We start from the raw sequence: 15,295 nt of genomic DNA, 5'->3' as shown, positions 1-15,295 counted from the left end.
AGTGTTTTCTCCTATGCATTTGATAGTTTCTGATCTAATGTTCATGTCTTGAGTCACTTGGAGTTAAATTTTGTGCATGGTAATATGTGGTGGTCTGTCTAATTTAGTTATTTTGCATGTTTCAATCTGATTTTCCCAACACCACTGTCTGAATATACTCTCCTTCCTCCATTTAATGGTTTGACCCACAACGAGGCTGCAACAACAAGGGCAACAAAAAGGGGAAAAATGGCCTCCAGGAGCGGTGGATTCATGGTGCAGGCACCGAGCCCAGCAATAACCCTGGAGGACACACACACACACACACACACACACACAAAATCAGTTGTCCGAATATGGGGGGCTTATTTCTGGGATTTCAATTCTGTTCTATTGATCTATTTCTCTATTTTGTTTCTCTTTCTTTCTCCCTTCCTTTTTTCATTTATTTCCCTCCCCCTCTTTCTTTCTTTCTTTCTTTCTTTCTTTCTTTCTTTCTTTCTTTCTTTCTTTCTTTCCTTCTTTCTCTCCCTCCCTCCCTCTCTCTCTCTCTCTCTCTCTCTCTCTCTCTCTTTCTTTCTTTCTTTCTTTCTATCTTTCTTGTGCAGGGATGTTGCTGGGGCTCAGTGCCTGCACTACAAATCCACTGCTCTTTGTAGCCATTTTTTTTTCTTTCGTTTTTTTGGATAGGATAAAGGCAAATTGAGAAGGGAAGGGAAGATAAAGAGGGAGAGAGAAAGACAGACAATCTGCAGATCTGCTTCACCACTTGTGAAGCTTCCCCCCTGCAGGTGGGGAGTCAGGAGCTCGAATCAGAATCCTTGTGAGGGCCCTTGTGCCTTGTAATATGTGTGCTTCACTTGGTGCACCACTGCCTCTGGCCCCTCTAATTTGTTTCCAGCACAAGACAGTTGTGATTGCTGTCTCTTTGTAGTGTAGTTTGAGGTCAAGAAGTATGATTCCTAAGTCTTTTTTTTTTTTTTTTCAAGATTGCCTTAGCAATCCTAGGGACTTTTTGGTTCCAAATAAGTTTTTGTAACTTTTGTTCTATGCCTTTAAAGAAATTTAGTGGTACCTTGATGGCCATGAAATTAAATATGTATATGGTTCTGGGTAGTATGGTCATTTTGATGTTGTTAATTCTCCCTATTCATAAGCATTGGCTATCTTTCCATTTCTTTGTGTCTTTTTCTATTTCATTGAAGAGTGACACATAATTTTTGGTGTACAAATATTCCCTTCCTTTGTTAACGTTATCTCTAGTTTTAATCTCAAAAGTATTCATCACACATATTCACAGTTATGGAAGTGAAATCATGTCTCAAGTCTATGCTATATTTTGTTATTTAAATCTTTTTGACATGGTTCTGTGTCCTTGGGTTATTGATGCTTTAAAAATCTGTCAATAAGATAATTAGTTCATTCCTTATGGGAATTAAAACAAAATTAGAGTTATCTTCAGGCTCTCCTCATGTGTTAGGTAACCTAAGAAGGGGGACAGAGGCACAGAGTAATATAGATGGGAATTTGTGTCTGTACCAATGAAATGACAAACAATTCCATGCCCACGAGCAGACCAACTCCCACTCTGCCTCAAATTTCCCATGAGGAAAATTGTTGGAGAAACTAAATTGAGAAAAAGAAACTGATAACTAGTATCCAGGTAGGAAGTGACGATTCTTTTACAATTTAAAACTTTTTTTTTTTTGAGGAATGATCTTGTTATTTCTAAAAGATAACAGAGTATATCAGTACAGATGTATAAACAAAAATAAAAATGCACTCTTACTGAGGGCCTGGTGCATTATGACAGAAAAGGGCCTAAGTTGGGACTAAGAGTGTTTTTCAGACTTATAGCAAAGAAAGATGGTAATTGTATCCGTGTATTAACAATTTTACTACAATTCATTAGCCCCTCAATAAAAATTAAATAAAAAACACTCTGTGTTAAAGAGAGGCATTGGTGGCTCATTTAATTATCCTATGTTTGATAAGAATTCTGATGGTATATTTGAAGTCTTGAATCAATATTGAGATCACTGGTTGAAATCACTGCCTAAAAGCGATTCACATCTGTGAAGGTAAAACATAGTCAGGAAATATTTATGGGACTTGGGATAGTGGAGGACCTAGCTTAAAGCCTGTGGTTGCCACTTACAGGGTAGAGGGTTCAAGAGCAGTGGTACATCACTTCATGTGTCTGTCTTTTCTGTCTTTCTCTCCTCAATCTCTGATTCTCACCCTTTGTCTAATAAAATGACCACTGGGAGTGGTGGGGTCATGCAGGTACCCAACCCCAATGACAGCCCTGGTGACATAAATAAATAAATAGTAGGGAATTTTCCTCAGGGAAATTAAGAGATATTCCTAAGGAAAATGTTATTACATTTAACTATTGGTGAAAAATCTATAAATATTTGAGCAAGACTTGGGATTCTGAATCAAATTATCTTGCTCAGGACATTCTCATCTTTGGAAATTAATCAGTTATCTTATTTGTGTTGTTGTACTCCACTAGCAGAAATCCAGTACTATAATTGTATAGCTCTGTATCCAGATCTTCTTGTTCACTGAAGTCATTTGAACAACACAATATTCTGTGCTGGACAAATAACAGTACAGTACCTTCCCTAGACGTAATTTGTAGTCTAACTTTGGAGGAAAATAAAATTGAAGAACTGTTTTAAAATACCCCCCCTTTTTCATTCTCATTTGACCATGTAAATATCATACAAAAGTGTTAAAATCCCCCCTTTTTTCATTCTCACTTGACCATGTAACTATTGTATAAAAGTGTCAGAACACCCTGTTTTTTCTGCCCATACCTTGAACACTCAAATCAGGATTTAACTTAGATTTGCTGGAAAGTAGAAAACAATAAAGCTTCATTTTTAAATCCCTAATTTAAAGCACAAGCAAAAGTTCATACTCTTCCATTGTGTCCTGGAACCTGACCTCCCCAAAGCCCTGCCACATTAGGGAAAAATAGAAACAGGCTGGGGGTATGGATCAACTTATCAATGCCCATGTCCAGCAGAGAAGCAATGACAGAATTCAGACCTCCCACCGTCTCTGCACCCTATAAAGATCTTTGGTCCATACTTCCAGAGGGATAAAGAAGACAGTCACATGGTTTGGAAAAAACAAACAAACAAACAAACAAAAACTTCGTCCTCTCGAGGTATTAAAGTTTATAGGCTCAGCACTGGTGTCGCTGGTTGACAGCACATATTAGCATGAGGAAGGACCCGGATTCAAGCCCCGCTTCCCTACATGCAGAGGCAAAGTTTCACATTTGGTGAAGCAAGACTGCATTTGTCTCTCTCTTTCCCTCTCTATCTATTCCTTCTCTCTCCAATGATCTCTGTCTCTATCAAGAAATAAAGAAATAAATACAAATTAAAAATAATAAAAATTCTATCTGCTGGGATAAAACTAAAAGAAGATATTAAAGTTTGAGTGAAGTTATTTTTTCAGGATGTCTAGCTCACAGATGGCAAAAGTTGAAAATGTTAATTGATCCACGTTGCCTGGTAAACAGGTAAAGTTGCTACGGAGATTTTTCTTAACAACATGCCTTCAACAAAGGATGTTGTAGGAATGAAACAATTAGTTAAGATCTTTCCTTCTCTGGTCATCATCTCTAGACACAGGCATCAAAGAGTGATAATCTTGTCACCCCAGTTCTTCAGTCAGAAAGGCTTTAGAGGGCTTTTGAGAGGTGAGTCAGGAACAGGCTGGGGGTGTGGATCGATCTGCCAATGCCCATGTCCTGCGGAGAAGCAGTAACAGGAGCCAGACCTTCCACCTTCTGCACCCCATAAAGATCCTGGGTCCATACTCCCAGAGGGAAAAAGAACAGGAAAGCTTCCAGTGGAGGAGATGGAATATGGAACTCTGGTGGTGGGAATTGTGTGGAATTGTACCCCTCTTATCCAACGGACTTGCCATTTGTTATTTAAATAAATAAATAAATAGATAAATAAATAAAGTCAGGGTTTAATTAAGCCATTAAGAACTGGTCACTGTGACAAATATGCCTGCCAGAGAATATTATAAAATCTCAGGATATAATCAGTTTTAGACCAGGCACTACATATTTTCATATATATATATATATATATATATATATATATATATATATATGTATATATACACACACACCATATGTAGTCTTTCTAGATTCTGGTCATTAAATAATAGCCAGTACCTATGAGTTAGAATTGATAAACTTGTCAGATAATTTCACATAGTGACTATGTTTTTCAAATAACCAGGTTTCAAGGTAGTGTCTTATTTGACCTATAAACGTATATTCTCTTACTCTCCCCCCAAACAAGAACAACAAAAACATCATCAAATCATTCTGTGATAGTGTTTAGCTCTAAATATAGAATTATCTTCCTAAACAGATGACTGGCGTGTCTGTGTTGACTCTTGAGTCTTGCTTTAATAAGTAGCAGCTGACTTATTCTAGTTGTGAGGGCTTTCTGCTAACGTGATTCTACTGTTCCTGGCAAACTTTCTGGTTTGTTTGTTTTTGTTTTTCATTTTCCCCATTAATATTGGAGCAAGGCAGACAGAGGAAGAGGCAAAGAAGGAGAGACACCAGCACACTGCTCCACCGCTCCTCTTGTGCATGATGCTCCCATGTCATTCCCAGAATTTGTGTCCCAGTTCTGATCCATGGTAATGTGGATGTGATATTGGGTCAGATATCTCAAGTCCAGGCAAACACTCTGATCATCTTTTACTGAATTACTAGAAGAAGTTGTTGAGACAACTCTGTTTACAGATACAGTAGCCAAGAAAAATCATAGCAAATAGCTGCAAAGAACAGTTTTTTCTTACTTGGTTTGTCAAATATAAAAAAAAATAGCAGAAGAAAAGAACTTTTAATTATTTACAATAAATTGTGTGTATTGCTTTTTGTATATCAAAATGTATGACCCATTGCCTTTAAAACTTAGAAAGCTAATCTTATTTTTAACGTAATTTCAGAACAGTGTGTGCATTTGTACAATGTAGGGTGTTTTATCCTACACGTTGTAATTACTATGTCAAAAAAGTAAGATTGCTTAGAAAAAGAATTAATAGCTAATAGAAATGTATCAAAGTGAGAAACACTCGCTTAAAAGCAGGTATGGTAATTTCACACAAGTAAAATCCCAGCTGTCCTGTGATTTTTTTTTCTTTCAGTATAGTTCAGTGTGTATCCCTTAAAAAAATACACAAACTTTCTTTACAAAGATATAATAGCTAAATCAAAAATATAAGGTTGGGCATTTATTTTTCAGAGAGTGAAATGGTAGCATCATTACCTCAAAGAAGTATAATATATTTTTGGTGAATTGTATAAAATATGTTTCTAGGTATCTCAAATTTTGTGTCTCTGTATAATTTATGCTTAGTAATTTTATTGACTCAGTCATTTAGTATATATTTTTCCTAGCATATGACTCCCAAGTAACTTTTGTCCCACCTATTAGGTATGATTTTATAAATATATAAATTACAAAGCTTTGCAGGGAAAGGAGAGGTTATGCCTTTACAAATGTGGTGGGAATAACTGTTTTAATATTTTTGTCAATGTTGCACAATTATTTGTTGGATCAAATTTTATTCTCGTAAGCCACTACCCATGGTACATATTCACAATTATGAAAGTATTTCCACTTGACCAGCTATAATGGTAACTCTTAATTATATCTCAGTTTTACTATGTTTTGTTATTTAAATCCTTTCCATAGGGTTTGTGTCCTTGAGTTATGACTATGTTTGATGCTTAAAAATAAAAAAAATAAAATATGAGAATCAGGCAGTAGCACAGTGGGTTAAGCGCAGGTGGCACAAAGCACAAGGACTGGCTTAAGGATCCGTTCAAGCCCCCGGGTCCCCACATGCAGGGGAGTCGCTTCACAGGAGGTGAAGCAGGTCTGCAGGTGTCTGTCTTTCTCTCCCCCTCTCTGTCTTCCCTCCTCTCTCCATTTCTCTCTGTCCTATCCAACAACAGTGACATCAATAATAACCACAACAATAAAACAAGGGCAACAAAAAAGGGAATAAATAAATAAATATAAAAAAGATTTTTAAAAAAGATTTTAAAAATAAAAAAAATTTCAATAGATAAGGAAGGGAAGGTTGCCTTTCATTTTTCATATATATTACATTGTTGTAAAGCAATTTTGTTGAAATGTCCAGAAGAACAGTAAATGAAAACCATTGAGGGCTAGGGAACCTGAATAAGGGTTATGCAAAAAACCTTTCAGGCTTGAGGCTCTGAAGTCCCAGGATCAATTCCCTGCACTACCTTAAGCCATATGGCTGAGCAGTAAAATTAAAGGCAAGTCACTTAAAAGAAAACTACTGGATAGAGAATGGGAAGGCTATCAGGGGAGGGGGTAGGATGTGGAGATCGGGGTATGGGAATTGTGCAGAATTGTACCTCTCTTATTCTATGGTTTTGTTAATGTCTCCTTTCTTTTTTTTATTTTTTTATTTTTTTTAATGTCTCCTTTCATAAATAAAAAAGAAAAAGAAACTACTGGAAAAACCAATGTTCTTAACACACAACCCGTTCATTTAATGTGTTCTCATTTGTTCTTTGTAGGGAACCCACAGTCAGTTGCAATACTCAGGAAACATGAAGCGCTCAGAGCGCCCAGCCTCACTGTGATGATCAAAACCAAAATCCATTTCTCTTGATAGTGGTTTCCCTCCGCAGGCTTGTTGAACGACTCGCCATACTACGTAGTGTCGGTGCCTGCAGACACAGGTCGGCTCCTTCTTCGAAACTGATGACAAGAATTGATTTTCTGTTTTGGTCAACAGATATTCCACATGACCTACGATCTCGCCAGTGCGGTGGTGAGGATCTTTAACCTCATCGGCATGATGCTGCTTCTGTGCCACTGGGATGGCTGTCTCCAGTTCCTAGTGCCGCTCCTGCAGGACTTCCCGCCGGACTGCTGGGTGTCCCTGAATGAGATGGTTGTAAGTAATTCGTCTTCTTTTACTCCCGGCCTCTTCTGTGGTTTGCCAGACACTTTTAGGTATTTCTGTTAGAATGATCCTGCGAGGTCTCCTTGAAATGTTTAGAGAAAAGTAAACCCTGCTTGCAGGTATATAAAAATCAGATGACATGTTTCTTTTCTGTAACTTTTCCTACAGGAAGTGTCTCCCGGGATGTATATGCAGCTGCACCAACTATTTTAAGATCTCTTACTGCATGTATATTGAGACATTGTATTTCAAAGAGGCCTAGAGTTGTATACGTGAACGTGAGAAATGATGACATTTCGTGATATTTCAAATAGTACTTCTTTCTAGGGAAAACAGGAAAAACTTCATGGGAAAATTTTTTGCTTAAAATTTTTTGCCCTGAATGATAGGTAGGATTTTCTTACTCCATGAAAATCAAATAGTTGGGATAGATTCATAATCTTATTTAATTTTAAGAATGAAGATTCTCTTCTACCTAGTACAACACAAAGAAATATAAATTAAATATACTTTACATATTCACAAATATCTGTCCTCCTATGTGAGATCTCAAATTCTCCTCTTGCATTACGTGTTAGTTCCTTTACATTTAGTTAAGTGTTATTTAACATTTCACTGAAATAACCTCTTTTCAATGACATTTTCTGGACTAAATTTTACAAGACTCTCACAAAATTCTAACTTTGCCATAAATCAAATAACCTCTCTGGCCGTAATTATTCTATATTCATCCCATGGGGAGTTATTATAGAAATGACATGAAAATGTTTAAATTTTTTTCTTGCCGTATTTTTAGCTCAATTTTTTTTTTTTACATATTTTGTTGACATAGGAGTTCACATTTCATGTTAATAAGGATGGCCTTGGGGTAGGGAGATTGCTTAGCCTGGTGGAATGCCTCTTTATTTGAGTGAGTCCTCACAGGCTCCAGGTTCAAAGCCCCAGCTCCACCTATTTCAGTGCTGACCAGTGCTAATGTACTTTTTCTCCATCTCTCATTCTATAAGGAGAGTGTCTATTTGGGTGGTGGTTTCTTTTGCTTGCAGTTGCCTTTTTTTTAAAATTATCTTTATTTATTTTCCCTTTTGTTGCTCTTGTTGTTTTATTGTTGTCGTCGTTGTTGGATAGGACAGAGAGAAATGGAGAGAGGAGGGAGAAGACAGGAAGGGGGAGAGAAGGATAGACACCTGCAGACCTGCTTCACCACCTGTGAAGCGACTCCCCTGCATGTGGGGAGCCAGGGGCTTGAACCAGGATCCTTAAGGTCCTTGTGCTTGGCGCCACTTGCACTTAACCTGCTGTGCTACTGCCCGGCTCCCGCAGTTGCCTTTTTTTTAAAAATTATTTTTACTATATTTATTTGATAGCGTTAGCCAGGAATCAAGATTGAAAGGAAATATAGAGAGGGAAAAACAAAGACAGACACCTGCAGCACTGCTTCACCACTTGCAAACTTTCCTTCTGCAGATGGGGACTAGGGGCTTGAACCCAGGTCCTTACACATTATAACATGTGCATTCAACCAACTGCACCAGCACTCAGCACCAACTCCCCCTGGCAGAAGCTTTTCAATTTCATGTAGTCCCATTGGCTTATTTTTAAATTTGGTTTTGTTTTCCTTGCAAATGGATTTGAAAGTTGAAGATGCCTATAAAACTTAGGTTGCGAAGAGTTTCACCTCTAAATATTAGAGGTTTTCTTTAAACATCTGATGGTTTCTTTACAGGTGCTAGGAACACCTAGGTGAGGAAAAACTAAGTTCTGCTTTGACAGAATTTAAAATTGAATGAAGTAAAACATTACATGTAAAAGTCATTCACAACAGTCTGAGTTTAGGTGTTACCGTTAATTTTGTTTCTAACCAGAGCACCGCTCAGCTCTGACTTACGGTGGTGGCAGACACTGAATCTTGGAAATCAGGTGGCTCAGGCATGAAAATCTGTTGGCATAAGCTCTTCCATCCAAGTTTAGGTCTTTAAAATGTATATAATGCTCAAACATACATGAGTACAAGGGCTGGCTAGCAGAATACTGCCTACTTCCTGCTTGCAAGCCATATGCATGGCAAAGATAAGCATTCTAACAGCTGTGTCTCCTAAGCTGCAGGCTGTGTGTGTGTGTGTGTGTGTGTGTGTGTGTGTGTGTGTGTGTGTGTGTGTCCCATAAAACAGAGTGCTAGGAACACTGAGTTTTCAACTAAGGATTCTATAGAGGGTAAAAAGCAAGAGAACACAAATTAAAGAAACTTTCGTCTGTTGGTTTTAGAGTAGGAATTGGCAGTGTGTGGAGTCTGACACACTAAATGGCTTGTCGGTCAGAAACTGTTCTGTGCACTGTAGATGGGTACTAATGTGGCAAAGATCTGCTTATCAATCGCTCTTGTTTTATTTAAGCAAAGGATTTAGAAACAAGAGGTCTGCATATTATCTAACTGCAGGTCCTTGTACTACAGAACATCAAAACCTAGAATGATTCTATTATTTATTAGTATTCTAGCAAAAATTAGACTCCCTTTTTTATCTGTTACAAAGTGCAATCAACTATTTAGATAATGATGGGCTGAAATAGTGTAACTACGCAGTGAAGCAAGACAGCTCATCATTACAAATGTTTCTCTTGAGGTTTAATAATCTAGATTGCTTCTCTTAGATTTGAATATCTGTCACTTGGAATTTATATGATTATGCCTTTATTTTTCTAAACAGAATATATTTCCTTAACATAATTTTTTAAAGACCTTATAAAAGGTAACTAATTTGCTGACAAGTCCGTCTGTAGCTTTGCTGGGGAAGGTGTATTCATAGCTCATATGAGTTATGATAACAAAGTAGGTCAGCAGTCTGCTGGGTACTGTGACTCCTTGCCATCAGTTTCAGCCAGTTAAGAAAACCAGCCCAGTGACTGCTTTCTTTTCTTTTCTTATTATCTTTATTTATTTATTGGATAGAGACAGACAGAAATCAAGAGGGGAGGGAGTGATAGAGAAGGAGAGAGAGACAGAGACACCTGCAACACTGCTTCACCTCTTTCAACGCTTTCCCCCTGCAGGTGGGGACTGGGAGCTCAGACCTGGGTCACTGGACATTGTAACATGTGCACTCAACCAGGTGGGTCCACCCTGCCGCCACAGCGACTGCTTTCCGCTGGATAGTACCATCACCGCGTCGGAAAAGTCAGAACAGTTCTCATGCTGTGTTCTTCCTTCTGAGACATACGTTCTTTTATAGGAAGAAGCATATGGTGACAGTTTCTAGGGGCTGGTGGCTGGCGCACCTGGCTGAGCGCACATGTTACAGTACACAAGGACATGATTGTTGCCCCCAGTCCCCACCTGCAAGGGAAAGCTTTACAAGTGGTGAAGCAGGGCTGCAGGTCTCTCTCTCTCTCTCTCTCTCTCTCTGTCACCCCCTTCCCTCTCAATCTCTGGCTGTCTCTATTCAATAAATAAAAAAAATATCATTTAAAAAAGAAGCAGTTTCTAATCTGGTATTTTCTTACTAAAAATTATGTTTCAGAAAAAAAATGCAGTATAATTTATATTTCCTAACTAAGAATGGGTGGGGGATTTTGTTTAAACTATCAACTGTTTATGAACTATGTTGAATTACTTTAGTATTGATAAGACCCAGCTGGAAGTTCCAAATATTTGGTCATGTAACTCTTAAAGTGTAAGCATAGAATTACCAGAATAAGAAGAAGTAGTTTGTGAGATATCTGATCTTAAAAGCATATGCCAGAGTGAGGTAGATAATAGAATGGTTATGCAAACAGACTCTCATGCCTGAGGCTCCAAAATCCCAGGTTCAATCCCCCGCACCACCATAAACCAGAGCTGAGCAGTGCTCTGGTAATATATATTAGAATCATTGACTAGTCTTCTGGAAAAAGCTAGTAGGTCTATTTTAAGTATATTCAAAGGGGCCCATGACTTGACTAATTTTTTCCCAAGCCTGACATGTAATATGCAGGTGGATCCAAGTTATTGTCTGGGGAGATGGTGTCATAGTTGGAAACTATTATTATTTTTTCCAGCTCACTACTCAGCTCTGGCTTATGGTGGTGTGGGGATTGAACCTGGGACTATGGAGCCTCAGGCATGAGAGTCTGTTTACATAACCATTATGCTATCTACCTCTACCCTACATTTAGTTTTTTAATTACCAATTCTCCACAGAATGCAGCTGATTATTTAATAAAGCATTTGTGTATTAAGAAAGCTTTAAAACACACCTATATTTTGTGAAAACCAGTGAAGAATGTAGCAGAGAATGGGATCATGCCTACCTGAATTATCCACACACATACACATGCAAACACACACTAATATATACATTCGGTTCTATTTATTTATTTATTTATTTATTTATTTATTTGACAAGAGCCCTGCTCAGCTTTGGCTTATGGTAGTAATAGAGATTGAACCAGAAAGCTCAGAACCTCACAGGTGAGAATCATTTGCACAACCAATGTTCTTTCTCCCCAGCTCAGCAAAATATATTTACTTTTACAGATAATCTCTTCAGTTATGTAAGTAGAAAACAGGTTTGCTGCTTTTCAATGTGAGTTTGCTTACAGGCCACCCTTTGTAGCTAAATTTAGTTCCTAAAATATATTACTTATTGGAAGAGATCACTCTGATGAATTCATTGACTGAAAACCTTAGTAGAGTGTGACCCTCCTTCCATTAACATCATGATCTCTTATAAATATTTGTTCTACTATTACTTACAGTAAGATAAGTCTTCAAAATGGTAAAGTAAGCTTCCTCAGTAGAAATTACTCACTTGTAGGCTTTTGTTCTGAAAGGGAAAGATGACTGAATGACGTATTTAATTTGCAGGAAGAAAGCAGGTGCATATATCACATTTGCTTTCCAAAAATAAAATTATCCTTAAGATCAAGGTATTTTGGTTTGGTCATCTGCTTTTTGTTTTATTAGTAACTACTCCATTGCAGACAAGTTCGGTAAAGGGAACCTACAGCTTCCTGAAAATACTGACCTTGTTCATTTAGAGCACATGGCTCCCACATGAAGTAATCCTCTCTATGAACATTTCATTTGTCAATCAGTCATGAATCCAGAACAAGTCTGGGCAAGGAAGGTCATAGATCTGTGAAATAAGCAACCAGTCAACCACACACATTTAACTCATCTCATCAACAGCTAATTACAGCTGATCAAAGCCTTTCGGTAGCTTGATATTTGTTTAAACATACTTCCCAGAAGTTTAGTGAAGAAATGTCCAATGGCAAGAAATATAGGAAAAGCATCTGAGATATATCATATATATATATATTATTGTGTATGAGATTTATGGAAGTACAGCCAAATCCAGGACCCTGAACAATTTCTTTGTAAGATATTACACTACATTTGTAATATAATATACTAATGAGATGCCCCCCCAAAAAATCAATTATTAACTACTCATTCATATGATTTGTGTTACTCAACTCAGCTGTATATACAGTATTGTATACAGAATTACATTGTGACAGAACGGTATTTTTCTTTTTTTTTTTTTTTAGATTCAAGAAATTAGTTTATTTTTAATGGTTTTCTTTTCTTTTCACTTTTGGATTGAGGGGGTTAATGCCTTACAGTGAGGTCACTGTGCACGGTCCCACACCCCTTCTCTTCCACCCCTGCCTCCTCCTCCTCCTCCTCCTCCTTCCCCACACTCTGTTTTAATGCCCAGCTCACAGTTCGCATTTCATTTTGTGTTCTCCACAAAATCCCCTGTCCCCAGCTTATGAGTGAGATCATTAAGTACTTGGCCTTCTCTTTTTGGTTTATCTCACTTAACACAACGCCTTTGAATTCCATCCAAGATGACTCAAAAAAGCTGACCTCATCATTTAAAAATTTTTTTTTATATATTTCTTTATTTATTCCCTTTTGTTGCCCTTGTTGTTTTATTGTTGTAGTTATTATCAATGTCATTGTTGTTGGATAGGACAGAGAGAAATGGAGAGAGGAGGGGAAGACAGAGAGGAGGAGAGAAAAACAGACACCTGCAGACCTGCTTCAACGCCTGTGAAGCGACTCCCCTGCAGGTGGGGAGCCTGGGGCTCAAACCAGGATCCTTTCGCTGGTCCTTGCATTTGGCACCACCTGCGCTTAACCTGCTGTGCTACCGCCAACTCCCGACCTCATCATTTTTTAACAGCTGAGTAGGAGTTCATGTATATATATATTACATTTTTTAGCCACTCATCTGTCATTAGACATCTGGGTTGCTACTATGTTTGGGTTTTTACAAATTATGCTGCGATGAACATAGGTATAACTAAGAAAAATCTTTCACCAACGTTTATTTTTATGGGGAAAAGTAAATTTATTAGAGTTTACCAAGTAAGCGATGGAATAAACAAGTAGTGGAGATAGATTCTTTCATCCAAATGGTATTGGAAACGAGTATTACTTAGTATTGAACACCAGCAGAGATAGAGTAGAAGTTAAAGGTCGGGGGGTGTTATTTTGAGTAATCAGAGAGATTCAAAGGACTGGAGAGAAAAATACCTCATCAACCATTCCCCAATGGGGTGCTATGGTAGTAGGACATACCGGTAAGTGGAAAGCTATCCTGGTGAACAAGGGTTTATTTTAAAGCACTCCTATTTCTTTTTTAAATGCTTTTTTGTTGTTGTTGTTGTTTGTTTGTCTATGGGGGGGTGGTAAATTCGCATTTATGATGTGTTTTGTGACTCACAGAGGTGAAAATTGAAATCCTTGTGCTGATCATAGGTTACACAGAAGTCCTTGGCAAATGTTCTTTGATTCTCAGGTCTTCAGCCAAACCCAGAAGCCATTATTCATTATCCTTTGCATGCAATAGCATTCCTACCTTGGAGCTGGCAATGAGCATCTTTTCATATGGACAAGAGTCTTTTCTTCTACTTTTTCCACTATTGCCCAGAGCTGTCCCTGCCTGACCTGAAAACATAGAACTGTACTTTTACCAGCTTTCCCAACACTAAGGTAGCCATTTCTATAAGAATCAACATAGTCTACAAAAATAACAAGGAAACTACATTTAAAAATACAAAATAATTTATTTAAGCATGTAAAATTTATTAGTAAGTGATCAATCGATGATTTGAGGAAATTTAGTTAAACTAGCTTTAGAAAATAAATACAAAATAAAATTCCACAATTTCAGATTTCAGAAGTATTACCCAGACCATATCTAGCCAGACTGTCTTCAAAATAGGCAACACACACACACACACACACACATATATATATATATATTTACAGAAACTAACCTAGTAATATAGTTGTGTGAAAGTAGACCTTTCCTCTGGTTAACAAGTGAAATCTTATATTATTAAAGGCACACAACTTCAGCTAATAAATATTCAGTAGAATTATGTCCATTGATGACCTGACTTATCAAAGAATATATCAAAGAATAATTAGAATATTATAGAAACTGCCATCTATTTGATTTGCGTATTGATATAAACATTCACACAAATATTTTCTAATATGTAAATATATTTATATGAATAAATTATAGGTACATATATGTTGTTTTTCATAATGATTTTTAAATAGTATTCATTCCAAAGGAAAAAAAAAAGTAAGCAAATTTGATTTAGAGCCAGCAGACCATTAGCTTGTAATTTCTGAAACTGATCAATTCCTTTATATTGTTAAAAAAGAAATACTAGCTTTTTTCATCGCATGTATTAGTCTTTTCTTTCAAACTATACTCTAACAAAAGCTCTCCTTTCTACTCCATTCACAAAAAGGGGAGAGAGCTAATTAATTAATGTGAAGGTGCCTGGGAAAATGTGAGAAAGGGATTTCTTCACATTAGCAGGTAGCTTTGGACATGATTGGCTCCATTAATTAGAATCTTTATCACCTGGATTTCACTGCTCTAGAATGACTTTTTCAGATAGAAACAGATAAAGAGTGCTGGGGAGTGGCACTCGTGTTTACAATGTGCAAGGACTAGGGTTCAAGCTCCCAGTCCCCACCTGTAGCGGGAAAGTGGTGAGGCAGGGCTGTAGGTGTCTTTCTGTCTCTCTCCCTCTCTGTCACGCCCTTCCCTTTAGCTCCCAGGCTGTCTCTATCTAATAAATAAAATTAAATAATAATTTTTTTCAAAAAAGATAACTGAGCTTTATTGCAGTTGTAGTAATACTTTACAAGACTCTAGAGACCTGAGATTCAAGGTTTAGAATATAAATATTGCAGTTAAAGGAGGGAGGACTTTATTAATTACTGAGTATTTTATTACATATTAGTTTTTCATGGTTGAAGATGATATATATATATATACGGCTTAGATTTTTTTTAAAT

General features: G+C 37.2%; 1 protein-coding gene across 1 annotated transcript in view; it reads left to right on the top strand.

Annotated features, from left to right (window-relative positions):
- HCN1 (hyperpolarization activated cyclic nucleotide gated potassium channel 1) overlaps positions 1-15,295 on the top strand; it is a 313,690-nt gene that overhangs the window by 192,377 nt on the left and 106,018 nt on the right. The window contains exon 3 of the mRNA XM_007517647.3: positions 6,811-6,972. Within this exon, the coding sequence (XP_007517709.2) occupies positions 6,811-6,972 (162 nt within the window). The remainder of the gene's footprint in view (positions 1-6,810; positions 6,973-15,295) is intronic.

The sequence above is a fragment of the Erinaceus europaeus genome, chromosome 5 (assembly GCF_950295315.1).
Source record: "Erinaceus europaeus chromosome 5, mEriEur2.1, whole genome shotgun sequence".
NCBI classification, from domain to species: Eukaryota; Metazoa; Chordata; class Mammalia; order Eulipotyphla; family Erinaceidae; genus Erinaceus; species Erinaceus europaeus.
The sequence above is the reverse complement of the archived record's forward strand: the minus strand, read 5'-3'. Positions and strand labels throughout refer to the sequence as shown.